The 27,260-nt window shown below is 58.9% G+C and overlaps 3 protein-coding genes and 1 long non-coding RNA gene across 8 annotated transcripts; 2 read left to right on the forward strand and 2 right to left on the reverse strand.

The window, feature by feature from the left end:
* The first annotated feature begins 79 nt into the window (after positions 1-79).
* On the forward strand, positions 80-7,802 carry Tmc4 (transmembrane channel like 4). The gene is made up of 15 exons (XM_070000809.1): positions 80-184; positions 707-924; positions 1,946-2,087; positions 2,310-2,539; positions 2,682-2,803; positions 2,970-3,117; positions 4,186-4,353; positions 4,500-4,663; positions 5,681-5,807; positions 5,967-6,064; positions 6,358-6,541; positions 6,745-6,875; positions 6,981-7,136; positions 7,305-7,383; positions 7,541-7,802. Exons 1-15 carry the CDS (start codon positions 106-108, stop codon positions 7,607-7,609), a joined length of 2,115 nt encoding a protein of 704 aa, XP_069856910.1. The 5' UTR covers positions 80-105; the 3' UTR covers positions 7,610-7,802.
* Positions 4,341-8,301, reverse strand: LOC138812709 (uncharacterized). The gene is made up of 3 exons (XR_011367627.1): positions 8,224-8,301; positions 4,551-7,394; positions 4,341-4,432 (listed from the first exon to the last, which is right to left on the reverse strand). It is a non-coding gene; the product is annotated as an uncharacterized lncRNA (long non-coding RNA).
* On the forward strand, positions 8,091-12,409 carry Leng1 (leukocyte receptor cluster member 1). Its single transcript, XM_070000793.1, has 4 exons — positions 8,091-8,342; positions 10,056-10,235; positions 11,355-11,599; positions 12,112-12,409. The coding sequence occupies exons 1-4, from the start codon at positions 8,211-8,213 to the stop codon at positions 12,326-12,328; spliced, it is 774 nt and encodes a 257-aa protein (XP_069856894.1). The 5' UTR covers positions 8,091-8,210; the 3' UTR covers positions 12,329-12,409.
* On the reverse strand, positions 12,378-26,155 carry Cnot3 (CCR4-NOT transcription complex subunit 3). 5 transcript variants are annotated; one of them, XM_070000715.1, is made up of 18 exons: positions 25,932-26,155; positions 21,734-21,808; positions 21,551-21,618; positions 21,227-21,301; positions 21,001-21,090; positions 20,695-20,823; positions 20,510-20,605; positions 18,851-19,073; positions 18,620-18,753; positions 18,221-18,277; positions 17,018-17,399; positions 16,751-16,874; positions 16,198-16,396; positions 14,713-14,812; positions 14,413-14,611; positions 14,164-14,296; positions 13,446-13,571; positions 12,378-12,738 (listed from the first exon to the last, which is right to left on the reverse strand). In XM_070000715.1, the coding sequence occupies exons 2-18, from the start codon at positions 21,756-21,758 to the stop codon at positions 12,640-12,642; spliced, it is 2,259 nt and encodes a 752-aa protein (XP_069856816.1). In that variant the 5' UTR covers positions 21,759-21,808; positions 25,932-26,155; the 3' UTR covers positions 12,378-12,639. The 5 variants fall into 5 exon arrangements, with proteins under 5 accessions (XP_069856816.1, XP_069856814.1, XP_069856815.1 ...); XM_070000713.1 differs by having other exon boundaries at positions 25,863-26,155; XM_070000714.1 differs by having other exon boundaries at positions 21,734-21,811; positions 25,863-26,155.
* Between the last annotated feature and the right edge of the window lie 1,105 nt (positions 26,156-27,260).

Here is a 27,260-nt window from a genome sequence, read left to right on the forward strand (position 1 = left end):
TTCGCTATGCTCCCCAGTGGCCACCTGATGGCCAGGTACCGCCCCACCCTTTCTGGGCTCCACCCTGGGAGCCACTAGAGTTACAAGGAAACGGCCGGCTGTGCCATGGAGGAGAACCTGGCCCAGTATTCCAGAGCCTGGGCCCCCCCTGGGGGTTGGACAGCCCCCCAGGGGGCCAGAGGAGGTGAGCACCAGAGGAGTCCTGGTCCTGTCCCCCTCAGAACCTGGGAGTTGGTGAAGGGGGCCAGGCGGAGGGGGCCCTGAAGGCTGAAGGGAAAGGCTCTCCCCTGTTATTGGGAAGGGCCTTGGAGCCAGGCCCTGGGTTAGGGAGGAGATGGAGACCAGCTCTGTGCGGAAGGAGGGGCCCAGCCAGGGCTGGGACTGAGATCCCAGGCTCCTGAATAGCGAGAAAGAAGTGGACACTGGGCTCCTCAGACTTAATTCAAATGGAATGGAGATACTCTTCTGCTCTTGTGGAGGGGGGAGTTTAGCAGTCTGGACCCCTGGGTCTGAGGAATGAGGCTGGGTCTGGACCCTTGGGTCTGAGGGAGGAGGCTGGGGCCTGGCCTCTCATGTCTAAAGGAGGAAGCTGGGGTCTGGAACCCTTGGGTCTGAGGGAGGATGCTGGGGCCTGGACTCTGCGTCTGAGGGAGGAGGTTTAGGGCCTGGACATCCGAGCCTCCCCAGCCCTCTACTCTCCCACCAGGCCGGTCCCTGTCCTCTGTGTTGAATGAGCTCCCCAGCGCTGCCACCCTCCGCTACCGCGGTCCGGGTGTGCTGCCTTGGGGAGCACTGGAAGACAAGGAGCAGGATGGAGGGAAGAGCCCCCAATCCTTCCCAGAAGTCACCCCAATGCAGCCTCAGGATCCGCACCCCTCCAGGGAACTGCCATGGCCCATGGAGGCAAGAAGGGCTCACAGGCGAGTGCCTGCCCCTCCCCACCCCACCCCGCCACCAGATTGCTGGGAGACAACCTCTCTGGGGTTTTGTGTCAGTAGTGGAACTTGAACTCAGGGCCTGGGAGCTCTTGCTTGTGCTTCTTCACTTGAAGCCAACTGTCTACCACTCAAGCCACACCTCTACTGCTGGCTTGTTGGTGGTTCACTGGACATCAGAGTCTCATAAACTTTCCTACCTGAGCTGGCTTTGAACCACAATCTTCTATGTCTCAGCCTGCTTAGTAACTAAGATTTATAAGATTACAAGCATGAGCCACCGGTGCCAAGCTTGAACTCAGGGCCTGGGCACTATCCCTTGAGTGCTCAAGGCTAGCACTCCGCCACTTCCAGCCTTTTCTGTGTATGTGGTACTAAGGAATTGAACCCAGGGCTTCATGCCTGCTAGGCAAGCACTCTACCACTGAGCCACCTTCCCAGCCCTCTTTTTTCGAGAGTGTCTTTGTCCGGGAATTGTGGTTATGAACCAACATGATTGGCTTTATTCTTTTTTTAATTTTTTGTCAGGGGTAGGGCTTGAAATCAGAGCCTGGGTACTGTCCTGGGCAATTTTGCTCAAGGCTAGTAATCTACCACTTTGAGTCATAATGCTACTTCTGATTTTCTGGTGGTTAATTCTGGGAGTTTACTGCCCTGGCTGGGTTTGAACTATGATCCTCATGTCCCACCTCCTGAGCAGTTTAGGATTACAGGTGTGAGCCAACAGTGCCCATTTTTTTTTTTTAAACGAGGTTTCTAGTTCACACTGGCCTTGAACTTAGGATCCTGCTGCCTCCAATTCTAGAGTCTATCTTTTTTCTTTCCTACTTTGCCTCTCAACCATGAATTTGGTTGGTTTCTTTTTTGCTGCTACATAGTATTCTACCTTTGTGCTGCAGAGTATTGTATTTATGAGTACTGTAGTGTACCACAGTTTATTTCCTCACTTGTAGCTGCTTGTTTCTACCTTTGGCTGGCTCCCTTTCTGACTTTATTTATGTTCCAGGAAGAGCCAGTCCAAAGACCCAGCGGCACACACCTCTGGGTCTTGGGCTGCCCACTGGGCCAGGCTGCTTTCCCGGTCTAAGGAAAAGATGAAGGAAGGAGTGCAAACCCTTCAGCCCTGGGCATGGACACTGAAGAAGATTGGGGGTATGGTGGGGTCTGGAGGAGGCTGGGGCCTGGACCCCCAGGTCTGAGGGAGAGAGCTGGGGGGGTTCTGACCCCTAGGTCTGAGAGAGAAGCCCAGAGGTCCAGACCCCTAGATCTGAGGGAGGAAGCCGGGGGTGGGGGGTGGGGGTCCGGGCCCGGGGTCTGAGGGAGGAGGCTTGTGTCTGGGGAAGGACGCCGAGTCCTCTCTGTTGCCCCCTGCAGGCCAGTTTGGCGGCGGCACTGAGTGCTACTTCTCGCTTCTGCGCTTCTTGCTGCTGCTCAACGCGGTGGCGTCGGTGTTCGAGGTCTGCATGAAGCTGCTGCCCGCCTGGCTGGATGGGGCGCCCCCGGGTCCCCCGGGGCCCGCGGCCTCGTCCTGCGGCTCGTACAACCCCCATGCTCAGGGTCTGGTTACCTTTCCCACACAGATCTTCAACCTGCTCTCTGGAGAGGTGAGGTAGGGGCACCGTGGGCCTCCGCTGGCCGGGGCGCCTCGCGTGCTCGGTGACCCGTGCGGCACCGCGGCCTGCACACCGCGCCGGTGGCCCGGCCCCCGCCCGGCCCCACGGTGACCGGCTGCCTTCGCCTCCGCAGGGCTACCTGGAATGGTCCCCTCTCTTCTATGGGTTCTACCCGCCTCGGCCCACGCTGGCACTCACCTACCTGTGCTCCGTCTTCGCCTCCGGCTTCGTCTGCCTGCTGCTCATCCTGCGCCGGTCAGTGCCCTCCCCCTCCGGGCACGGGGTCACCGCAGCCCCCTCCCCGCCTCGGAGCCCTGCCCCTTCCCCCTCTGTCCCTGCATCCTGAGTCTGCGTTCCAGGCCTACCTCCTACTGGGGTGCTGGGGCCCCGCCCACCCACCCCGTCGCCTCCCTCCCCGCAGCTCCGTGTCCGGGCTGAGGCAGACTCTGTTGGCCGAGTCCGGGGCTCTGACCAGCTACAGCCACCGTGTGTTCTCGGCCTGGGACTTCGGTCTCTGCGGAGAGGAGCACGTGCGGCTGCGCCAGCGCCACGTCCGCTATGAGCTGCAGGTGCGGGGAGGGCGGGGGAGAGCGCGGGGGTCCGGAGACGGAGCTCTGTAGGGCCCAAGGCCGGGCGCGAGGCCCGCAGGTGGGGTGCGGGAACCTGGGCCTGCGGCTCCGCAGAAGCCAGGTGGAGCTTCTTTCAAAAGAGGCCGGTCGCCAGGCGTCCGTGGCTCACGCCTTTCATCCTAGCTACTCAGGAGGCTGAGATCTGAGGATCACGGGTTCAAAGCCAGCCTGGGCAGGAAAATCGGCCAAACTCTTACCTCCAATGAACCACCAGAAAACCGGAAGTGGCTCTGTGGCTCAAGTGGTAGAGTGCTCGCGTTCAGCTGAAGAGCTGAGGGACAGCACCCAGGCCCAGAGTTTAAGACCCATGCCTGACGGGGTGGAGGTGGGGGGAAGAGGCAGGCCTTGGAGTATGGTGGGGCTATGAGAAGGCCACAGCTAGGGAGGACAGAGGTCAAAGAATGGGGGGAGGGGAGGAATTATGTGACAGGGAGGGAGCGCTCAGATAGGGCGGGGCCGAAAAGAGCCAAGTATGGGGCAGGGTTGGGAATGGGAATGTGGCTCAGTGGTGGAGTGCTTGTCTTGCAATGCAGGAAGCCTAGGTTCGATTCCACAGAATAGAAAAAGCCAGAAGCGGCGCTGTGGCTCAAGTGGTAGAGCCCTCACCTTGAGCACAAGGAGCTCAGGGACATTGCCCAGGCTTTGAATTCAAGATCCACGACTGGCAAAAACAAAACTAAACGATATGGGGCAGGGCCTTGGAGGGGCGGAGCCTCAGGTCCTGGATGAAGCCAATGAAGACTGATGAGGCCTAAGGGGGCGGGACCTCAGGCCCTGGTCCTAACCAAGGAGGGGGCAGAGCCTCTGGATTCTGGGCGGAGCCAGGGAGGGGCGGGGCTTGGATGGAGGGGCTTTTCCCTGAGCTCCAAATGGCCCCAGTGGATGGTCCTGGAGGGCTGGAGCCAGCACTTCCAAAGGCCTCGCTGCATTAGCTCAGTGTGCAGCGCGCCCAGGACCACCGCACACGGCCGGAGGAACGTAGGCAAGGGACATCTCTACTGGCCTCAGGTGGAGCTGGAGGAAGCCGCAGTCCGGCGCCAGGCTGCGGGGCGCACGCTGGGCCAGTGGGCCTGGGTATGGTTGGTGCGGATGCTGCTCAACCTGCTGGTGTTAGCGCTCCTGGGGGCAGCTTTCTATGGCATCTACTGGGCCACGGGGGCTACCGTGGAGCTGAAGGTGCGCGGGGTGCGGTGGGCGGAGGGCTGGGACCGCAGGAGGCTCAGAGAGCCAGGTTGGACCTGGGGGTGGGCGGATCCTAAGGGAGGGAGAGGCCGGGGAGGGCCTTAGGCCTAGTACTTTCTTGGATTCACCCTCTCTCCCAGGAGAGATCCCTTGTTCAGCAGACGCCCTTGCTGAAGCTGGTGGTGGATTACCTCCCATCCATCTTCATCTCCGGGGTCAACTTCGTGCTGCCGCCCGTGTTCAAGCTCATTGCCCCCCTGGAAGGCTACACCCAGAGCCGTCAGATCATACTCATCCTGCTCAGGTTCCAGCCTCGCCCCTGGGAGGATAGGATGGGGTCTATTGGAGGGTGTTTGTTCTTGCAAAATAAGACAGAGAAGTTGGCCACACACCTGTGGCTCACACCTATCATCCTAGCTACTCAAGAAACTGAAGATCATGGCTCACAGCCCTGGGCAGGAAAGTTCATGAGACTCTTTTTTTTTTTTTTTTGGTCAGCCCTGGGGCTTGAACTCTGGGCCTGGGCATTGTCCCTCAGCTCTTCAGCTCAAGGTGAGCACTCTACCACTTGAGCTACAGCGCCACTTCCGGTTTTCTGGTGGTTTATTGGAGATAGGAGTCTCACGGTCTTTCCTGCCAGGGCTGGCTTTGAACTGCGATCCTCAGATCTCAGCCTCCTGAGTAGCTAGGATTACAGGCATGAGCCACCAGCGCCCTGCTCATGAGACTCTTATGTGCAATTAACTACCAAAAAGCCAGCAGCAGAGCTGTAGCTCAAGTGGTAGAGCATCAGCTTTGAGCAAAAGAGCTAAGGCATAGTGCCCAGGCCCTGAGTTCAAGCTCCAGTACCTGCACACGCACAGACCCACACCCACACCCTTGGATATGGGAATATCTAGAGTTCTGCATTCAAATCCTGACTGTGACACTGAGCCTCTGTTTCTTTCCTTATTCTTTCTTTCTTCCTTCCTTTTCTTCCTTTCTTTTTCCTGTTGGTCTTGGATCTTGAACTCTGGGCCTGGGCGCTGTCCCTCAGCCCTTCAGCTCAAGGCTGGCGCTCTATCACTTGAGCCATGGCGCCATGTCTGGTTTTCTGAGTGGTTCATTGGAGATAAGAGTCTCATGGGCTTTCCTGCCCCTGCTGGCTTTGAACTGCGATCCTCAGATCTCCGCCTCCTGAATGGCTAGGATGACAGGCGTGAGCCATTGGCTCCCAGCTTCAGTTTCTTGAAAATCATGGGGAACACCACCACGCAGAGGGGAACTAGTCTGTAGTGGGCTCTGGGTCATTGTCAGTCCCGCCCTTGCTCTCCCCGGACAGGACAGTGACTCTGCGCTTCACCTCCCTTCTGTTCCTGCTCATCTCCCTCTGGAACCAGATCACTTGTGGGGGCAACGTGGAGGCGGAGGAGTGCCAGCCCTGTGGCTACAATTACAAAGAGCTTCCGGTGAGCGATGCAACCTGAGATACAGCTGAAGGTGCTGGGCGTAGAGTGGGTGCTAGAAAAGGCTCCGGAGCCTGTGGATGGGTCTGAAGCCTTGGATGTTTAGGCCTCTGAGTACGGGGGTCTAGGGGACACACTGACTGGATTTTTTCCCTTCATCAGTGCTGGGAGACTAAGCTGGGTCAGGAGATGTACAAACTCCTGCTCTTCGATTTGCTGACTGGCCTGGCAGTCATGCTGTTCATCCAATTTCCTAGGAAGTGAGAGCTCCGCCCCTCCGCGGCCCCGCCCCATGGTTAAGGGCCCGCCCCCACAGCCTAGTTCTCCCTTTTTATTCCTGGGCTCCGGTCTTAGGTCCCAGGCTCCCACCCTCACCCGAGTTATATTGTAACCTCTGACCCTGACTCCTGGGGACCTCTGGGCCCTCAGGCTCCGCCCCTTCAGACCCAGACTACAGGACATATTAAAAGCCCCACCCCTTCCACCTGTTCCTTTTGGCTTGGTGGGCTGGATGGAGCCTTTCTCAGCCCACTCCGCCCCATCCGGCCCTCAGGGTACTCTGCGGCCTCTGTCCCGGGGCGCTGGGGCGCCTGGCGGGGACCCAGGAGTTCCAGGTGCCCGACGAGGTACTGGGCCTCCTGTATGCGCAGACCGTGGTCTGGGTGGGGAGCTTCTTCTGCCCTTTGCTGCCTCTGCTTAACACAGCCAAGTTCCTGATGCTCTTCAGCCTGAAGAAGGTGAGGGGCCGCAGAGTGTGAGCCCATGGGGTGCTGGCGAGGGCTGGGGTCCTGGGGGCAGCAGGGTGGTGGGGCAGGAGTGCTAGGTCTGAGCGCTGGGGCCTTAGACCCCAGGGGATCCGGATTCCCAGACAAGCTGAACGGCCAGGCGGGGGGACAGGCTGGGTCTCAGAGCTCCTTTTCCCGACATTACTCCCTGCCAGCTCACCCTCTTCTCCACCTGCTCCCCGGCCTCCCGCACCTTCCGCACCTCCACGGCCAATCTGTTTTTCCCCCTGGTTCTGCTCTTGGGCCTGGCCATCTCCGCAGTGACTGTATTTTACAGCATCTTTCTGTGAGTGTGAGAGCCTGGGTCTGCCTCCTTCCCTCTTTCCCCCTCCCCGCTTCGTTCAGGACTCCCATTCCAGCCTATCTGAGCCCATCCTGTCTCTGCCTGCAGGATCCCACCTTCCAAGCTGTGCGGCCCCTTCCAGGGCAAGTCGTCCATCTGGGAACACATTCCTGAGTCCATTGAAAATCTCCCTCAGACCGCCCAGAACTTTCTTTTCTTTTTGGGTTCCCAGGCTTTTGCTGTGCCCCTTCTGCTGCTCTCCAGGTGAGGTGTGTGTGTGTATCAGACTACTGAGTGTGCGTGAGCTGGGAGTCGGTCAGTCACCTGTGGGAGGGAGGGGCTGCGGCCCCTGGGCTCCGGAGAGGAGAGGCTGGAGGGGGGTTGAGGTTTCTAGCGAGCCATGTGTCTTCTGTGCTTCTCTGTCTTCGTCAGCATCCTGATGGCGTGTACCGTGGCGCTGGCCAACTCCTATGGGCGCCTCATCTCGGAGTTTAAACGCCAGATAGAGACGGTGAGCCAGGCCTGTGCAGGGGAAGGGGAGGTCAAGGGAGGGGGGAAGAGGAGGGGATAAAAGGGGAGGGAAGGGCTCCTCCTCCTCTTCCTCCTCCTAGTTGGATCCCGGGAAGAGAAGAGGAGGCTTGTCTCACCCTCATCTCTTGTCACCCCAGGAAGCACGGAACAAGGTCTTTCTGGCACAGCGAGCCGTGGCACTGAGCTCCGCCAACGGAGCCCTTTGAGCGGCCTGTGTAACGACGTCCCGGACGCCTTCGGGTCCAGACCCCTTGGTAATAAGCCCGGACTCCGTCTTGTGTCAAACGATGCCGCCCTCCTGAGCTCTAAGTCTGAAGATTCCCCAGAGCCTCCGCTGCCAAGTCCCGACTCCCTGTAGAGCCTCTTAATTACATTAATAAACACAGCCAGGGCTGCCTAGCGCTTTGCAACTCGTGTCCCGACGCCAACCTGACGTACTGGCACCGTCTAGGTCGAGGGCTCTCCCGCCCAAGAACTCCCGACGAGCGTGCCAGCCAATTGGCGGTTACGTTGACAGCGTCTAGGGCGTGGCTACTCGTGATTGACTCAAACGCTGGCGAGAGCGGTCGCTAGGCAACAACACACGTCGAGCGTCTGGGATTGGCTGCGATGGAGGACATGCTAGCCAATCGTATACAGCTACAAAATAGGAGGAGCGGGGCTAACTAGTCTACGGCCAATCCGTGCACAAGACAGGACCAAAGGAAGAGGGGCGGGCCTCTCCTCCCCTCCCCTACCTACCTCGCTCCTGTGCCTATAAGAACTGTAAGAAGGCGGGTCTGACAGGAGGTCGATCGCTGCGGCGCCATGAATATCTTACCCAAGAAAAGCTGGCACGTCCGAAATAAGGACAATGTCGCTCGCGTGCGGCGTGACGAGGCCCAGGCCCGAGAGGAGGAGAAGGAGCGCGAGCGGAGAGTGCTGCTCGCTCAGCAAGAGGCAAGCAGGAAGGGCGGCGGGCGGAACCCGGGCCGCCCTCCGCGCCTGCGGGAACCGGAAGCGGGTGCTGCGCAGGCGCGGTGGGCGGGGTGCCAACCCGGTGCTTTATTTCCGGAAAGCTGTGATTCCTTACTTCTCCAGAGCAAGCGCCCTGTTTGTTGTGCGCACCCCGTGTCGGCCGCTCCATGCACTGGCCGTTATCTCTTTGCACGGAGAAGGGAGAGTGGATGAGCCAGTTCTGTTGTCGGGGCGATCCTGCCCCAGACACCCCACTCTTCTAGCTTTTGTGTGTAGCCCCTTAATAAGCTTAAGTTACGCCCAGCTTTCAGTCCTCATTTACTCCTTGTGTATCCGTGTATGAGTGAATGAGTGTGCCAACATCGGGGCTTGAACCCAGGGCCTCGCGTTAACGCTCAGTAAGTCACAACCAGTGAGCCATGCCTCTAGTCGGGCATTTTTGTTGGAGATGGGAGTCTTGTGGATTTTCTTTCCTGGACTGGCTTTGAATTTCCAGCCTCCAACTCTCCCCTTCCCGAGTAGCTACGATTACAGGTGTGAGCCACTGGCTTTTAAAACTCAACGATTGTCAGTAGAAAATTGCTCACGGAGGGCTGGGAAGTTGGCTCAGTGGTAGAGTACTTGCCTCGTCTGCCTGAGGCCCTGTGTTCGATTCCTCAGCACCACATAAGCAGAAAAAGCTGGAAGTGGCTCTGCGGCTCAAGTGGTAGAGCGCTCTCGCCTTGAGCTGAAGAGCTGAGGGGCAGCGCCCAGGATCAGAGTTCAGGACCCAGGACAGACACCCCCCACCCCCCCAAAAAAATTGCTCATTGAAGCCAGACAATGACTAATCTCCATTTAACCAGCCAAACAGCTGGACTGCAGTTGTGGCTTAGTTGGGCACTGTCAGTGAGTGAAAACACAGTCAAAGCACAAAGCCCTGAGTTCAAGTATCAGTACCAGCACACACAAAAGAATTCCTAGATGTTTTGGAATAGTGACTTGGAGCCACTCCTGGATTTCAGATAGTTGCTTGTGTGTGTGTGTGTGTGTGTGTGTGTGTATGTGTGTGTGTGTGTGTGTGTGTGTGCGTGCGTGCGTGCGTGCGCGCGCGCGCATACATACACACACGGGTGGGGGGGGTTAGAGGTGGTGGTGGAAGTGTTGTTGGGGAATGAACCCTGGGCCTTACACATGCTAAGCAAGGACTCTGTCACTGAGCTATACACACAGTCCTATAGCTCTTTGTACAGCCTTACCCTAGCCTGGGGATGCTGTGATTCAGAACATGAGGAAACCTACATTTCCACCCTGGATGGAGACAGTGGTTTTTCTGTGTTCCTGCACCCCAAGGTCCCTTTCTTTTTCTTTCTTTTTTATTTTGGGGGGGGGGTTGGTCATGGGGCCTGAACTCTGGGCCTGGGCGCTGTCCCTCAGCTCTTCAGCTCAAGGAGAGTGCTCTACCACTTGAGCCACAGCGCCACTTCTGGCTTTTTTCTTTTTGCTTATGTGGTGCTGAGGAATCGAACCCAGGGCCTCATGGATCCAAGGCAAGCACTCTACCACTGAGCCACCTTCCCAGCCCCCCCAAGGTCCCTTTCTTGTAGCCCCCTAGCGCTGTGGACTGCCGTGCTTTCTAGGGTTGGCACCAGACTCACAGACCTTCAGGTTCCCTCTAGGTTCTCAGTGCCCTGATTGTAATTTCCTCCCCCTCAGGCCCGCACAGAATTCCTACGGAAGAAAGCCAGGAGTCACTGCGCTTTGCCTGAACTTGAAGCTGCAGAGGCAGGAGCTCAAAGTTCTGGCCCTGTGGACCTGTTCCGGGACCTGCTGGAAGAAGGGAAAGGAGTGACCAGAGGCAATAAAGAGTATGAGGAAGAAAAGCGACAGGAGAAAGTAAGCTGGCCTCACACACCTCTTCCTCCTGTCCAGGAATCCCGGTCACAGACCTATTCCTAGTTTCCAGGCATCCTGGGCAGAGGTGGGAGAGGATGCTGTGCCTAGGCTGGGGTGGAGGAGTGTAAGGCAGCTGTGGGGGTGGGGTGGGTGGGCTCACACAGAAGACGCACAACTGGATGAAGCATCCAGCAAGTTGGGTTATTGCTGTAGGCAGCCACAGGCCTGGTTAGAGGATGCTGAACACCCAGCCCTAGCTGGGGTGAAGCCTGTAGGAATGCCAGAGGGATTTTATTGACATACAGTCCAGGCTGGCCTCCAGCTTGCAGTTCGCCTGCCTCAGCCTCCCAAGTGTTGTAGGTGCACTACCGTGCCTGGTGTTTTTTTGTTTTGCCGGTCCTGGGGCTTGAACTAAGAGCCTGGACTGTCCCTGAGCCTGCTTGTGCTCAAGGCTAGCGCTTTACCACTTGAGCCACAGCACCACTTCTGGCTTTTTCTGAGTGGTTTACTGGAGATAAGAGTCTCACTGATTTTCCTGCCCAGGCTGCCTTTGAACTGTGATCTTCAGATCCCAGCTTCCTGAGTGGCCAGGATGACAGGTGTGAGCCGCTGGTGCTTGGTTGGTGTTTTTTTTTTTTTTTGGTCAGTCATAGGGCTTGAACTCTGGGCTTGGGTGCTGTCCTTGCATTCTTCAGCTCAAGGCAAGTGCTCTACTGCTTGAGCCACAGTGCCACTTCCGGTTTCTAGTGGTTTACTGGAGATTAGAGTCTCACGGACTTTCCTGCCCGGGCTGGCTTTGAACTGCTATCCTCAGATCTCAACCTCCTGAGTAGCTAGGATTACAGGTATGAGCCACTGGCGCCTGGCCTGGTGTTTCTCTTTAAAATGTGATTAGAACCGGGCGCCAGCTCCAGTCCCCTCTTCCCAGGGCCAGAGTTCAGCTGCTGTGCTGTGCTTCACCAAGAGCTGGGACAGCTGGCTCAGGACTGGCCTCTGATTCTCAACTGTTGAGTAACCAACCTAGGTCTGGGCGTTTTCCCGTTGCCACCACCAGAGCACATGAGGGACAAAGGAAGGCTGTGTCTCATTGCCTCAGCTCTTGTTTTCTTACCCCCTCAGGAGAGGCAAGAGAAAGCACTGGGCATCCTGACATACTTGGGTCAGAGTGCAGCAGAGGCCCAGACTCAACCCCCTTGGTACCAACTCCCCCCAGGGCGAGGGGGTCCCCCGCCTGGCCCAGCCCCAGATGAGAAGATCAAGAGCCGTCTAGACCCCTTGCGGGAGATGCAAAAGCATCTGGGAAAGAAGAGGAAGCACAGCATGGAAGAAAGCCATCCTGCCAGGGAGAAGCAGCGCCCCAAAGAGTAAGAATGTAGACACAGTCCAGAGCAAAGCAGGCTGATTCCAGGGTCAGCCGCCAAGGGGCATCACAGGCTGGCCGTCAGAGCAGGGTACTCAGCATTGTGGTCCAGGTCCCCAGAGAACTCCTAGGGGATCCCGGCAGTGACACACACGCCTGTGGCTTTGGGACTTGTTTCTAACTCACAATGCAGATAGTTACAACCCTCATACAAAAAGGCCTCTGAAATTCTCAAGTTTGAAGAGTGAAGACCCCTGGGTTAGATAACAACCAGGGTTTAGGTTCCTGGGACGCCAGGCCCATATAGAGGATTCGCTTATCACTGTGTGCCATGTGTTTTTCCCACTGGGAGGGCAGGTGGGCCTTACCCAGGGCTCACCCATGGCTTGCTTCTAGCAAGCTTAGGAGCAGGGTGTGGACCAGGGCTTCAGGGGTCAGCTGACGAGCAGGGGATGCACAGGGTAGGACCCCAGGGCTGTGCTATGCAGTGTTTTGACCTTGCTCCCCCTTTTCCAGGCCCCCAACCCTGGATCAGCTTCGGGCTGAGCGTCTTCGGAGGGAAGCAGCCGAGAGAGTGCGGGCTGAGGCCCTGCTGGCGCGGGTTCAAGGCCGGGCATCCCAAGGTGAGCCCGAGGAGGAAGAGATGGATGACCGACGCCGGCGGTACAATTCCCAGTTCAACCCCCAGCTGGCCAAGCGGCCCCGCCGGCAGGACCCCCCTCTTGCTCGCTGACTTCTGGGGGTAATGGGGTAGGATACAAGAGAGGTTGCTACCACCAGCCGTCATATAAAACTATTTATTCATAAATATTTTCCAAAATGAAAATAGGTTTACCAAAAAATGTCCCTCACTGGGGAGAGGAGGGGGCAGCCCTCGCCCCCGGGCCCCCAGGGTGGGGCTGAGAGGAAGAGAAAACCTCCCGGCCCCCTCCCTGCTTCCTGGGGGAGGGGGTGCCCCGTGGCTCGGGCCCCATCTTCAGGGCCGGGCCCTCACCTGGGCAGGGGAGGGGATCAGCATGCGGGAAGGGCGGGATGGGGCCGGCGTCACTGGAGGTCCCTGTCCTCCAGGTAGCGGTACTCGAAGGTAAAGCCTTCCTTCTTCCGCTGGCCCCACTTCTCATAGTCGAAGTAGATGTAGGTGCCCTGGCCGGGGAGAAAGCGTGCAGTGAGTGGAGGCGAAGGCAGGCTGGGGTCTGGGGCCAGACTGACAGACATAGGACAGGGCGTGGTGCAGAGGTGCCAGGCCAGCTGGATGTATGGGGTTCGTTTCCCCCACTTCTCATACTCATGTTAGGGAGTGGAACGGGGACTGTGGCTCTGGGGCGCCTGGCCCTGGCCGGCTGCACTTGGGGGCCCTGGCTCTGTGTCTAGGCTCAAGCGCAGTACGCGGCTTTCTGGATGGGGTGTCCTGAGGTGATACACTAACCGGAGGCCCAGACCCGCACACAGGAAGCCCATACCAGGGTGTGAGAGGGACTGGCACCGAGGAGGCTTGGTACCCGAGCCCATGACACACCCGTCTGTGACACTTGCTGTCTGTGACACTTGCTGTGCGTGGCACTGATCTTCACATGTTATAAACTCATTTAATCCTTACAACAACTCATGACCCGCTTCACAAACAAACACAGAAGCAGCCCAGGGCAGTGTCGTTGGGCTAGGGGCAAGAGTTCCAGTAAGTAATGGCCCTGCACTCTGGGGGTCAGGAAATGGGAGCGGGAAGGGGCAGGGCAAGCCCAGGGCAACTGGGGGGAGGTGGGGGAGAGCGATGTATGGGTGCAGGCTCAGCTGTGGGAGCTGGACTGATGTGGGTGAGGACAGGGAGAGGAAGGGTAGATGGCAGGCCTCACCTGCTCAAACTCGTCGGTGATGGTCTTGGGCTCCTCGTGCCTCTGGAACCACATCATGTACTTGGTGTGGAATCGCCACGACTGCTTCTTCAGGGCCTTGGCTGCCAGGTACTGCGCCTTGGTTCCCTGTGGCAGAGAGAGAGGGTGGGATCAGGGGGGCCCAAGCTGATTAGGGCCAGGGGACAGGGATGGGCAGAGCAGCAGGGCTGGGCCCTGGCTCCGGCTGCAGACCAATGTTGGGCAGGACGATCCATGTGGAGATCGTGCTGGGGGTGGAACGTCCCACTGCTGGCCAGAAGAAAATGAGACCGAAGGAGGCAAATTGTTTTCGAGAAGGAAGAGAAGCTAACGCGTGACGAGAGCTCAGCGAGTGGAAAGGAGATAGTTTAGGATGCTTATCAAAGAGGTAGGGTTCCCCCAGTCTTTTGGAAGGCCTGAGTGTCCACCACAGAGCAGGGGGACATCCTGGACTAAAGGGCCTTCCTGGGTTTAGCTGGGGCCCAGGGCCATGGACAGGGGGCTGCAGTTGAGGCCAGCCTCAGCGGAGCAGTGGACACCCCTGGGCAGAATGGAGCAGGGGCCCAGGGCTGGGAGAGGGAAGAGTGCGGTCCCAGAGGCCGCCGTGGGACACCCACCTCACCCCTTCAGCCCGAGGGGGAACGGCGGCGGTGGCGGCGGAGCTGGGGGGCCCGAGGCTGCCCCGGGGGCCCTGCTGTACCTCCAGATAGTAGAAGATGAAGAAGAGCGTCTCGGTTGACAGGCGCTGGTAGAACTCCACCGTGTCCGAGTGGGGGGGTGGCATCTGGTGGTGGTAGGGGGGCGTCGGGCAGGGGTTCCGGGGGAGGTACTGCCTGTGAACAGGGGAGGGTTGGTGTCCGGTGTCCTCTGGCTCTTGTCCGGGCTGGGCTGGGAGAATGCCGAAGGCGGCCCCTGCAAGGAGCCCTCACCCTGTCCCGGGCTCGCTCACCGGATGCGCTCAGAGTCAGAGGGGTGGGGCATGTGGTGCCAGGCGGCCTCCTCCATGGCCTGCTGGTAGAGCTGCTCCTTGGTGAGGGGCACGGGCCCCAGGGGGCACACACCCAGGGACAGTGGGATGTTCACCTCGGACAGCTGCAGGGGAGGCTGGGTGGAGGTGGGTGGCGCGGCCGTACTGCTCAGGATGATGTCTGTCGGGGGGAGCGGGGCAGGGCCCCTCGAGGATGAGAGTGGGATAGGGACCAGCCCCACCTCTCCAGCAGAACCCCCCACACCAACCCTGGACGCTCACCTCGCTCAGTCAGGTGTAACGTGGGCACTGGGTCCTCAATACCAGAACTGATAGCTGCCCTTTCCGCCATGGACTTGAGGGAACTCAGAGGTTCAGGGGCCTGCGGGGAGGACAGGCCTGGGCCTCAGGCTCACACTGGGCTCCTCTGCGGGGCCCTGGACTCCTGCCTGCTCTGCCTATTCACGATGTCCTGACACCAAAGCCCTGCGGCCATGGAGCCTCCCTCCGAGGACACGTGCACAACGGCTCTGCTTGCGAGCCAGCCGTGGGGCACTGCACCACCCCAGCACTGGAAACCAGCACCTAAGTGGGCTATGCACCAGCCTCGAGCACAAAGCACAAAAGCTTAGGGCGGCAGCCAGGTCCCGAGTCTGAGCTCCAGGACTGGCATACTTGAGCCAGGGTAGGAAGAACACCGCATGCTGGGCTGCCGGCGGGGGCAACAGCCGACATCACACACTCCTTGGGGCCCTGAAGGCTGAGCCCCCACCCGACACAGTGCTCACCTGGCCACAAGGAGCACCCAGGCCAAGCCCTCCCCTCCCACTCCATGCAGCCACTTTTCTAGTGAGGTGTGATCTTGTTTCCCAGCCCTCGTGCTCAAAGCCTGGGAGAGGCTCCCCACTGCCCACCCAGAGGCTCTAGCACTGTGGATTCTTTTTGGACCTCTCAACTGAGATTTGCTAGTAAGGTTCATACACTCCATTTCCAGCCCCCAGTGCCTTTCCAATCACTCTGTGGGGACTCGTGTGGGACTTGAGGGTGGGTCTGGCAAAGGACCCAGTGCAGCAGGGGTGTTACAATGATCCCTGGTCTCCAGAGGAAGGCAGGCAGGCATAGGAAACATGGCATGTGGATCTGGATAGTCTGGGCAGACGGCCCCGTGCACAGAGACACTGCTCTCAGCCCTGCTGAGTACCACCGCCAGCCTCCTGTCTGTTTGGATCAGCACCCTCCCACAACTCCAGTCCTGCCCTAAGACCCTTCCAGATCAGGGGTGAGCAGCCCTTGGAAGCCAGGCAGCCAGCTTCTGAGGGCAGAAACACTGGCCACACAGCAAAGCTGGGCTGAGGGCTGACCAGAACATGTGTTCTCAGTCGAAATGGCTTCTTAGAGAAGATGAGAACAAGGACAGTGGCAGAGGAGAAAACAGGAGACTGAGCAGGTGTCCTGTTAGAACACAGTGCGGCGAGACCTGCGCCACAGAAGAGATGAAGACGCATCCAGGGGAAATAACTAAGGCAGGCCATGCAGATGGTTGCAGACAGCAGAGCAAGGGCAGTGTGGCCAGCATGAAGGTGAAGGCAGCAGCGGTGATGGGGAAAGAGCAAGAGAAAGGAGAGAAGGAGCAAAAAGCCAGAGAAGCCTGGCTCAAGGGAGGAAGGAGGTGGTTAAGAGGTGTGGCAGGAAGGGTGCAGAAGCCTCTGGAGCAAAGACTGAAGTGCTAAGACAGGGCCTTGGGTGTCTCGGGGCATCGGAGCTCACCTTGACCTCCGGGGCGGTGCTGAACTGCGGAGGGCCATTGAGCAGGGCGCCGGCTGTCTTGGCCTCGCTGAAGCTGGGTGTGGGAGAGCCAGGGGTGTTCACGGGCAGCGGCACCAGGAGGCTGGGTGCTCCCGAGGTGTTCCCTGAGCCTGGAGCGGCGCTCCCAGCGCCTGTGGGGGCTGCTGCACTGGGCTCCTTGCTGGGAAGAGAATGGGCATCCTTGAGGGTGGGTGCGACCCAAGGAGCGGCTGAGGGCTCACAGCCATGGCTCTTCTGGGAAAAGGGACAACTAGTCTCTGGGGCTTTGTACTCAGCAAGGCAGCGTATGGAGGTGGGAACCCCGCACCACAGGGCTACAGAGGACAGGGCAGGGTGGCCAGGCCAGGGTGGGAGGGCCTCCTGTCCAGCACTAGGGGTGCCTTGACGTGTGGAGGAGCAGAGGGCAGGACCTAGGGTCACCTCACAGTAAACAGCCCTTTCTGTGGCTAGTGAAGGTGTGTCTGGGGTGGAAGACGGCTGCCGGCAGCCCTGCCTGGTGAGACGTGACACTCACGAGGTGCTGGGAGGTGGGTTGTGGGGGCCTGCCGGGGGCCCCAGGGCCTGGCCGCTAGCGCTGTTGCCCCCGCTGCTGCTGAGGGCCACTTCCGCAGGGCTGTCGGCCACAACTGAGCTGTAACCTGAGGAAGAGGAGCACATGAGAAAGCCAGCCTGTGGCTCTTGTCCTGTGCACCCTGTTCTGGGCCTCCCTCCCTGCTCCCTGCTCCCCGCCCCCCCCCCCCCCCCCCGCTCCCCAGCCCCATGCCATCCTGCCTCTACTTACTGGTGGCGCCATTCTGCTTGCCAGCGCCACCTCCCGTGCTGCTATTGCTGCCACCACCACTCCCAGCGCTGCCTCCACCACCTGCTCCACTGGGCTGGGCGCTGGGGGGCCGGGGCTGGGCAGTGTTGGGTCCACTGGCAGTGGGCGGAGCCACAGCCTGAGCATAGGGGGCAGGGGTGCCTGAGCTGTGGCTGGGGGCTGGGCTGGCCTTGGGGCCCAGGGCACTGGGCGGCGCTGCAGGGCTGGAGGCCCCGTTGTTGCCGGGGGCAGTACTCAAGGCAGCGGTGGCAGGTGCGGGGCCGGAGGGGTAGGTAGGTGGCACGGCTGGGGACTGGGGGTGCTGGTTGCTGTGGACAGGCTTGGAGCCATTTTTGGCTGGAGACTGCAAAGGGAGAGACAGAGGTTAGGGCTCTATGCCGCCAGCCCCCTTCCCCCCCCCCCCCGCCCGCCCCCTGTCCTGGGGCGCCAGTAGCCTTCTGACTGCTGTCCTTCAGGGGCCTGGCGAGCTCACTCCCACCCTGCTGCCCTTCCTGCCTGCCAGCAGCCTTCCCAGCACCAGGCCTACACATAACTGAGGCCAGTGGCAGGGGACTAACAGAGGCCTCCAAAGGTCTCCATGTGGGCCAGGCAGTGTGGACTAATGAAAGGACCATGAAAAGCTACCCAGCCACGACAGCACTCCAGAAACCGGGGACCCACACCCCACAGCAGCCAAGTGTGGCCACACAGCTCCACTCACTAAGCACCAAGGGGCCAGGGGAGTGGGGCAGAGCCACACCACACCTAGGAGTCCCTGCCTCAGTCTCCCCTTCCCCACAGCAGCCCCATGGAGCCCACTCTGCCCCTGGCCTGGGCTAGCAGGGCTCAATAGGGGTGAGAGGAATTCCTGGACCGTCGCCCCAGAAATTGGCCTGGCAGCGTTAGCGCAGCTCAGGTGCCCTGACCTCCAGCCCCTTCAGAGCTGCTCCACGAAGCCAAACCCTGAGCCCCCAAGCCCGAGCGTGCCTCGCGGACACAACTCCAAGCTCCTCTCACACTGGGCCTGTGGCCTGCCACCTCTGCACGCCGGGCACAGGCCATGGGGGCCACCCACAGGTACTGTCATCAGGGTGACACTGCACCTAGCCTGGGACTAGCACCCAGTGAGCCTTTGGGGACTGCAGAACAAACAGGTGACAAGCCAGTGATCCCAGACAGACCCACCTGGCTAACTTCACTATCTGTGGACCGTCCTCTCTTCTTGTCATCTTCAGAGTTCTCCTGAAGGGGGGAGGGGTTGTGAGAGACTGATCCTTCAAAGGTCTCCACAGATGCCGATCCCTGAGGGGCCCAAAGGCCCCCCTTAGTTCAAACCTCTTAAGGACCTGGACCCTGCTATTCCAACAACCAACCTTCATTTCTCCAGGGAACCACCCAAATCTGGCTCCTGCCAATCCTCTAAAAAACCCAGGACCCCCTCTTCTTATGGGATCCCTACCCCAAGTACCTCAGACACCTCCCACCTTCCATACCCAACACCGGCATAGGCCCTGAGCCTGTGTATGAAACCCAGGAAGGCCCCAGCCACTCCCTCTCCCTCCCAGGCCAGCTGCAGGCCCTCACCGTGGTACAGTTGGCTGGGCTGGGAGGAATGGGGGAGCTGGAGGTGGTGGAGGTGGGGGTGCTGCTGGACTGGTTGAAGATCTCATCCTCCATGTGGCTGTGGCTGGGGGGGGAGGTGGCGACCAGCGCCTGTGCTGTGGAGGCAGGGTGGGTGTGCTGAGCACGCTGGCGCAGGCGAGGCTGCAGCCCAGCTCCGCCCCCCACAACACGCATGCTAGCCCCGGGCCTCACGAATGTCCTCAAGGTCCAGGTCGTCGTAGAGGAACTCGTTCTCTTCGAAGTCGGGGTCCTGGGACGAGTCGACATAGTACTCAACATCGTCCTTGATCTTGCGGATGGCGTCGACGAGGATGGAGTCGTTGTCCAGCATGCGCAGGATGGTCTCCAGCATGCGCACGTGGTAGCGGTGCTTCTCGATGTGCCGCTTTAAGCCCTCAATCCGGTCCTGCTTCTGCTGGCGAGCCCAGGGCCAGGCTCAGGGGCTGCACAGCACCTGCCCGGCCCTCCTGCCCCCACAGAACCTGTCCTCAGTCCCCGGTCCCCACCGTGACCCACAGGCTCCACTCTGGCCCCTTCTGAGGCGGGGCAGTGTGGAGTGTGCCCACCCTCCGTCCCAGTGGGGACCACTCTGAGGCTGCTCCCTACCCACACTGGCCCTGCCTCTGGACAGCCTGGAAATCTGGAAAAAACCCAGCTCACCATTCAGCCTCCATCTGCATCTGACCATCAGTCAGCCACCTCTCTCCACTGAGCCACCCAGGCGCAGACCTCGCTCTGGGACACACCCCACCCCCAGCCTTCCTTTAAAGGCAGTCCCCATTGGTGAGGAATTTGCTGTATTATAATCATGAAAATCTTGGTCACCACTTTGCTCATATTCAGAAGACCTCAATCCTCTCTAGGACCTGTCATCCTCTCTCCAATCCCCTGGTTCCTAAGACCCTAGAAGCCTGGCCACCTCCACTTCATCCTTACCCCTAGCTTCCTTCCTAGTGGAGTTCATCCCCATCCCTTGGGCCTCACACCTACACACCTAGAGCTGAGCTGCAAAAGCTGGGACTCCAGTACCTGGATCTGCTGCGGGCACTTCCGCTAGCTCCTGCCCTGCTTTGTCTGTATGTGCTTCTCCGAGGACCTGAGGCTCTTGGGGTGCTATGCAGCCTTCCTTCAAGTCCCATACTTACTCTGCATCCAAGCTGACCCCAAGTTTATCTCCCCTAACTGACTCCTCCCTTTTCTTGCTGGTACTGGGACTTGAACTCTGGGCTGTCCCTTAACTTCTTTGCTTAAGACTAATACTGCTCTACCACTTGAGCCATTGTACCACTTATAGCTGTTTCTTTTTCTTTTTTTGGGGGGTCCTGTCGTGGGCCTGAACTCTGGGCCTGGGCGCTGTCCCTCAGCTCTTCAGCTCAAGGCTAGCACTCTACCACTTGAGCCACAGCGTCCCTTCCTGCTTTTTTCTTTTTACTTATGTGGTGCTGAGGAATTGAACCCAGGGCCTAATGCATGCAAGGCAAGCACTCTACCACTGAGCCACCTTCCCAGCCCCTACTTGTAGTTTTTCTGAGTAGTTAACTGGAGATGAGTCTCACAAACTTTTCTGTCCGGACTGGCTCTGAACCATGATCCTCAGATCTCAGCCTCCTGAGTAGCTAGGATGACAGACATGAGCCACTGGCGCCTGGCACAGCCCCACACATGTAGGTGCTCCAAGATCCTATCTTACCCTGTTTGCACTGCCCACTCAGCTAAGTCCCAGACCCTGCCTTTCCAGCCCGACCCATCTCCTTATGCTCCCAATTCCCATGGCATCCGGTGTCTCCTGCACATCAAGTGCCTCCTCTCCACCCCACCCCTGCCCCACAGACTCAGGCTCCCCCCACTCACATCCTTGTCGCCCTTCTTCTTCCGTGTCTGTACTGACAGTGACTCCACTTCACTCTCAAACTGGTCCACCTGCATGTTTAGGGTGTCGATGGTGTTCTGGGGGGTGGGGAGGAAGCCATTAGCCAGGGTTCTCATGGACGTGGGGCAGGACTCCTAAGCGCATCACCTTCTCTGTCTTAACTCACCGTGAGCCACTGGCCAACTTCTTCCTTCTCCTTCTGGGCAGGGTCTACCTTCTGTGCCAGGCCCAGGCCCTCCTTGCTATAAGCTTTGGTCTTGGTCTCTCGTTCCACAACTTTGAACCTTTCCATTTGCTGTGGAGAATGAAATTGGCAAGGGGTTGGGTTCCCAAAAGTGGGAGTAGCTGAGAAGGGACTGAGGGCCCTGGTTCTTAGGCTCTGTCCTTCCCTGTCCCAGGACCTCACCTGCCTCTAAGGTCCCAAGAATCTTGCCACCTTTCCACCCCTTGGGCCCCGGCTCTAGGCGCCTACCGTCTCGATGAGCTTGCGGTTATCAATGAGCTGCCTCTTGTCCTTGATCTCGTTGGATGCCACCCATGTCTTGATCTGGTCCCTCAGCCGCTACAAGTGGGCACAGCAAATCAAACCACAGACCTGGGAGTGGCCCCGTCCCCACCAGCAAGCTGTGCTCCCTGGGACCCAGCGGCTCACCCCATCCGTCTGCCTGCTGGACTCTTGTCCAGCCCCAGCCTCTCACCTGTAGCTTCTTAATCTCCTTCTTTAGGTCAGCCTCATACTTTTCTTTCTGGTTGGCATTGGCTGCATTGTGGAGCTGAGGGACGAGGTTTTACAGTTAGGGTGAGGGTAGCTGCTGTGGCCAAGGTCCAATCTTTGCCTCTCTGGGGCTAAAGAATCTGGGACCCCTTCTTCCAACTGGTCTTAGAGCCACTTTCCTCATGTCCTCAGTATCAGGACAAGCAGCCTGTCTCCCCGTCAATGTCCTGAGACCTTGAAGCTCTTCTGGTGTTCTCTTCCCTGCACACCCAGGTTTTCAGGGCCCACACCAGCCCCTACTCCATACCTTCTGCCAAATGTCTTCAAACTGTTCCACACCCTCGGACACTTTCTTGAGGCAGCGATCAATCTCACCTGGCCGGGAGGAAGGGAGACTGTTAAAGAGTCCTGCCGGAGTAGCAAGCATTTAAGAGAAGCTCCCATGAGAGAGGGCTATGGCTCTGTGTACAGAGGCCAGTTGGTCCAGTACCTTGGAGCTTTCGCTTGTCCGCCATCTTCCCTGCCCTACAGACACGCTGTCTTCATACTCTCTTGGAGACGGACGCTGCTGGGGATAAGGTTGGAAGGCAATTATAAACCCAGAGACACAGACATCAGGAAAAAATCATGGGGCTGGGAGGGAAGGGAAAACGCATTTACTGCCCACTGACAGAGACCAGGCCTGATTCTCTCTACTCTCACTCAACTGCCCAGCACAGGGTCTGGTCAACAGGCCTCAGAGAAATGGTTGAGACAAGATACATTCTGTGGCTAAGAAGTAGACAATCCCTAGAGCTTGGAATCTCTTTTCCCTAGCTTCCATTTAAAGCTACGTCAGAGTGGGATAATCTCAGGAAGCACACAGGTGACTTCAGGGACAAAGCATCAGCCCAGAAATCCCCTATCCTATCCAGAGGACACTCGAGGCCCAATACTGTGTCTACACACTGAGCCAAACCCACTCTTACAAACAGGCAGGGCGCTCTGTACCTCCAAGAAACTTATTCCCCAGAGAACTCTTGAACCAGGAGGAGGTAAATTCCTACAACCCAAACACCAAGAAAGGACACAGACCTGGGAGTAAACAGCGGTCCCTGAAGGGGTTAGGAAGAGACAGAAGTCTTATGAAGACAAGAGGTGAGGACAAAGCTAGTCTGCACACACAGGAAAGCCATCTCAAATGAACTGGTAACTTAGACTGAGAAACCTGAACCAGCAAGGCAGGTGCCCAAAACTTCACAGGGGGGGCATCTTTGCCCAGAAGGGCCTCAGGGTGACGGGGAGTCACCAGGAAAGCCGTATCACAGTCTAGGGAGGGTGACCCCAATTTTAAGCTGCCGGCAGAGGTTCTTTGAGACCCAGCCCTGCCCCCAGGAGTTAGAGCCCATTTAAGAAGGGTCCTCACTAGAGAAAGTGGCCCTGTCAACAGAACACCGTGGGCTTTCCCACGGGCACAGATGGCCATGGAGCACTTGAACTATGGTTGATGCAACTGAAGAACTCATTTTTCTTTCGAGACAGGACCGTCCTGTGCTCAGGCTGGCCTCTGTTCCTAAGTGCTGGGATTCCAGGCTTGCAGGTATGTGCCACCCTGCCCAGCACAACTTTGTTTTGTCCTATGTGGTTAGCAGTTCCAGCATGGGGCATGGACCAGCATTCGAGAGCAAGCTTTAGAATGGGAGGCTCAGAGAGGACGGGAATCATTGACTCCATGGGGTCCCCTCTGGGTGGAGGTGGATAAGGTAGGAACCAAACTCTCCTCAGTAAAAGGCCTGGCAAAACAAGGGACAGAACCCCCCAGCCCAACATCAACAGACACATCTCCAGGAAGGCAAGGCAACCGGGAAAAGGAGCCAGGGGAGAGTCAATCCCCCAGAGGAGACTCGGATGGGTGGGGCAAGTACCTTTGATCCAGGGAGTGCATAGAAGGGCCTGGATAGACACTAGCATGAGTTGTGTAAGCACTGCCACCAAGAAGGAGTTTGGGCTCTACCGCTCTAACACTCAAAAGCCCCTTTTTTGCACAGGGGCCAGTATGTTAGACAAGAGCCCCACAGAGGGGCACCAACGGGTGATCCAGCCTGAAGAAGTTACCTCTGAGATTCACAGCCCAAATGAGGCCCTCCATACTGTAGGGAGGGGACAATGAAGGGGTTGGGACCTGGCACAGGGAGGAGTTAATATCCCAGGAGGCTATGCTGTGCAGTAGGAAAGAGGATGTCCAAGACTAGGTACAGGAAGGTGCCACATAACAGGAAGGTACCAGGGGCTTTGCTTCAGATACCAAGGGGGCACACCTGTGCCACGGTGAAGGCTTGAACTCTGGGCCTGGGCGCTGTCCCTCAGCTCTTCAGCTCAAGGCAAGCACTCTACCACTTGAGCAACAGCACCACTTCTGGCCTTTTCTGCTTATATGGTGCTGAGGAATCAAACCCAGGGCCTCATGCATGCAAAGCAAGCACTCTACCACTGAGCCAACTTCCCAGCCCAAAGCAATGATTTTCTCCCTCCAGAGAAATGCCCCTCAGCAAGGACTTGCTGGCAACCCCGTAGACCTCTCATCAAAGGCTGAGAGAAGGGAGGCTAGTACTGGAGCCTTCGGGTAGAGGCTCCATCAAGACCCCCCTTCCCCAGGAGGCCACTAGCACAGGGCCAATCTGAGGCAGCGGCAGCTTCACAGAATACAGGGCTCCTCTGTTAGGGGGAAGGGGCACTGGAGGAATCTGGTCCAGGAAGCTCAGCCATGGGGATCCATGGAGAAGGCACAACTTCAAGTTAGCCTCTCACACAGGAGCAGCACCCAGACCCAGAGGAACAACCAACACAGAGCCTCTACCACTTCAACAAGGGGACAAGACACCGCCACACAAGGCCTGAAGAAGGGCACAGACTAACTAATCTTGGGGCTGAGTGCCCATACAAGGAAGGGTCTTGGGCATGACATAAGGCCCCCTTCACCCAGGAAAGCTTTAACTTTTTTTTTTTTTTGGGTCCGGTCATGGGCCTGAACTCTGGGCCTGGGCGCTGTCCCTCAGCTCTTCAGCTCAAGGCTAGCGCTCTACCACTTGAGCCACAGCGTCACTTCCGGCTTTTTTCTTTTTGCTTATGTGGTGCTGAGGAATCGAACCCAGGGCCTCAGGCATGCAAGGCAAGCGCTCTACCACTGAGCCAACTTCCCAGCCCAGCTTTAACTCTTATGCGAGGAGCTTGCCCAGTGGGGTGGGCACCACTGGGAATGAGATGCATTAGTTCCTGGGCTGAGGGGCTCAACACCAATGGTGAGGGACTCAGAGCTCACCTGTCCTAAGGAGGAACCTTTAGTCCTTGGGAAGATGACTTTAGTGAAGCCAAGCAGCTCACCCCACTACAAGCAGCTTTCAATGTAGCAAACAGGGTGAGAGGCACTGGTCAGGGGCGCACATGATCAAGGGGGTGCTCACACATCCCAATGGGGACACAAAGAGGACATCGAAAAATCTACACAATCATGGCAATCAAATAATAGACCAGAACTCTGACCCTGGGAGCAGCAACACTAAGGAAGGAAGAAAGCCTTTCTAGAAAGAAAGCACCACTTCAGGGAGAACACCATCCTTGGGAGAGGAACCTGGGGTCTGGAAGCCTCAAGTCTCTACAGTGGGACAACAGGGTGGACAGGTGCAAACTCTCATCTTCCATCTGCTATTCCCACTGGACTTCAGGGACAGGACCATCCCATCTCTCCTAAGGGAAGGCTTTGACCAAAACACCAAAGGGAGTGGGGAGGATTCTCAGCTCCTGGAAAGACAACATCCCCCCAAGGGGGGAGGGGGACAGGGAGCTCAGACTCAAGCCACAACCCATGGGGGTGAGGGGAGAGAGGGACCCCATACCAAAAAGACAGGGGTCACCTGGGGGAGGTGACAGTTTCTCCAATGGAAAGGCAGCTACTGCTTAGAAAAAGGGTGTCTGCACTGCCCGCGAGACGAGCTCACCAAGGAGCATGGCACCTGCACGATGCCACCTAGACAGCAGACAGCCGGACCTTGGGATGTTCAATAGCTCCAAGACACCAATTACTCATGGCGCTGACAGCACGGTTTGTACCCGCGGGGGGGGGGGGGAGGGCTGGCATCCACCATGCCAAGGCCCTTCGAAACCCACTCACTCCAAAGAGGGGCTAGAGCTGAGGCCCGGGCAGCCTTGGACCCGGGCTGGGAAGAGCTGCAAACTTTAGCTCGGGCTCCAACTCACAGCAGAGCTGCGGGTCTCGGGGAGTTGGTCGGCCCCGCTCGGCGCCGGGCCGACCCTCGGGTGCGGAGGGATCTGCGGCCACCCGAGGGGGGGGAGGCGTCTCGGGATCCCGGGGCAGGCCCCGGCCCGGCCCCCGGAGCCCCGCTCCTCCAGCCCGGCCGGCCGCCGCGGAGGGGGCGGGCACCTGGCACCCGGGCCCCGCGCGCGGCCACGCGGGAGGCGGCGGCCGCTGGAGTCCCGCGCCGCCGGGCTCGGAGGCGGCGGCCCTGCCGGGGCGCGCGGCCGGGCCGGAGACCGGGTCGCGGCTGGCGGCGGGGCCCGGACGGGGGCGGCCGGCGGCGCCGGGGAAAGGAGGGGTTCGGCCCAGTCGAGCCTAACGCTCTCACCACAAGAGCTGGCGCCGCCGCCGCCGCTGCCGCCGCCGCTGCCGCTGCCGCCGCCGCTGAGGAGCGTACCGCGACAGGCGGGGGAGGCGAGCGCCCGCCGCCTTCTTCTCGCGCCCCGGGCCTGGGCGCTATCGCGATAGCGGCGCGAAGCGGAAGTGAGGCGGGGGGAGAGCAGGCCCGGGGTAGTTCTGACGACGGGGGTCGGGGCTCAAGGGAGGCCGCGGCGTCTACCGATGGGCTCCGCGGAAGCTGACCGGGCCCGGTCCAAGATGGCGGCGGCGGAGGAGACCTCCCCTCCTCTCTTCTCGTCTCTGGCGCCGACCCGCCCCCGAGCCCCAAATATAGGCCCGTCATTGCTCCCGCCGCACGTCGCTCCTCACCGTCTCACGTGTCCTATTGGTTCGTGGGAAGGAAGAAGCCGGCCCCCTCTTTGTGATTGGCTGATCGCTGCAAGGCGCGGCGTTCGATTGGCCTCCAGCTCAGCCTTCTAGGATTGGTTTAGGTTTTCTTCTTCGCTCCTCCTCCTCCTCCCGCCTCAGGGCACAACACGCCAGCGCGAGGGCCCATGTGTCAATCAGAGGGCTTGAGTCATGCTGATTGGATGTACCCGCCCCCCTCTCCAAAACCAATTGGTTAGGGGGAGGAGCCAGGCTGACCAGGGGCGGGAAGTCCTCCGTCAAGTTTGAGCCGCTTTGAATTAGGTACGGGGGTATAGTCGGCCCTGACTCCATCGGCTGGCCCTGGAAGAGGGTGAGGCAAACGGAGAAAGGCGTGGAGAGTAGGCGTTGAAAGCCGCACACTTAGTGGGAGACAGACAGGTGCCTTCAAAGCGAGGGCTCAAACTGAAGTCATCTGCCAATCAAGACGGGCGCCGAGATGATAGGGCGGAGCTAGGCAGGAAGGCCCCACCCCTCTTTCGCAGTCAGACCAATGGCTGGGGAGCGGGCGGCACCTGCTCTCCCAGTGTGGGACGGTGCACAGGTGTGCGTGGCGGGCCCGCGCTCCTCTGCCCCGCAGGTGTTTCTGTAATGCCGGCTCCGCACCGACGTGGGCGCGGTCCTTCGGAGGGAGAAAACTTTCTGGACTAACCCTCCTGAGAGAGGAGCCCTGTCGGTTGTAACTTTCACCCTGAATGTCTGCATCGCTCTGGATCTTGAGTCTCCAGGGCTCAGGGTGCCGGAAGCATTCTGTACCCCTTTTGCTCATGAACAGATGGTGTGCAAATGGTGACCAGTGGTGGGCAGCTTGCGGGGCACTGCGCCTTTACGCACTAGGAAGCCCTGGCCGGGGGCAGGCTCTGCTCCTCTTCCTCTCGGTGGAGGAAAGTAAGATGAGCTCAAGGCTGATGTGAAGCTGAGCGTCTAAACTTGAAGGGAACCCTTCGGTGCCTCATCAGAA

This window comes from Dipodomys merriami, unplaced genomic scaffold, assembly GCF_024711535.1.
Source record: "Dipodomys merriami isolate MVZ:Mamm:240054 unplaced genomic scaffold, mDipMer1.0.p SCAF_57, whole genome shotgun sequence".
In the NCBI taxonomy this organism is placed as follows: domain Eukaryota; kingdom Metazoa; phylum Chordata; class Mammalia; order Rodentia; family Heteromyidae; genus Dipodomys; species Dipodomys merriami.

Excerpts from the sequence above, each read along its gene's own strand:
- Tmc4 (XM_070000809.1), top strand. The coding sequence starts at position 106 with ATGGAGGAGAACCTGGCCCAGTATTCCAGAGCCTGGGCCCCCCCTGGG. Across the intron at positions 5,808-5,966 it reads ACAATTACAAAGAGCTTCCG|TGCTGGGAGACTAAGCTGGG; the intron begins GTGAGCGATGCA and ends TCCCTTCATCAG. Across the intron at positions 6,065-6,357 it reads TTCATCCAATTTCCTAGGAA|GGTACTCTGCGGCCTCTGTC; the intron begins GTGAGAGCTCCG and ends TCCGGCCCTCAG.
- Leng1 (XM_070000793.1), top strand. The coding sequence starts at position 8,211 with ATGAATATCTTACCCAAGAAAAGCTGGCACGTCCGAAATAAGGACAAT. Across the intron at positions 10,236-11,354 it reads AAGAAAAGCGACAGGAGAAA|GAGAGGCAAGAGAAAGCACT; the intron begins GTAAGCTGGCCT and ends TTACCCCCTCAG. Across the intron at positions 11,600-12,111 it reads GAGAAGCAGCGCCCCAAAGA|GCCCCCAACCCTGGATCAGC; the intron begins GTAAGAATGTAG and ends CCCCTTTTCCAG.
- Cnot3 (XM_070000715.1), bottom strand. The coding sequence starts at position 21,758 with ATGGCGGACAAGCGAAAGCTCCAAG. Across the intron at positions 19,074-20,509 it reads AGAAGAAGGGCGACAAGGAT|CAGAAGCAGGACCGGATTGA; the intron begins GTGAGTGGGGGG and ends TGGGCTCGCCAG. Across the intron at positions 17,400-18,220 it reads CAGATAGTGAAGTTAGCCAG|TCTCCAGCCAAAAATGGCTC; the intron begins GTGGGTCTGTCT and ends CTCCCTTTGCAG.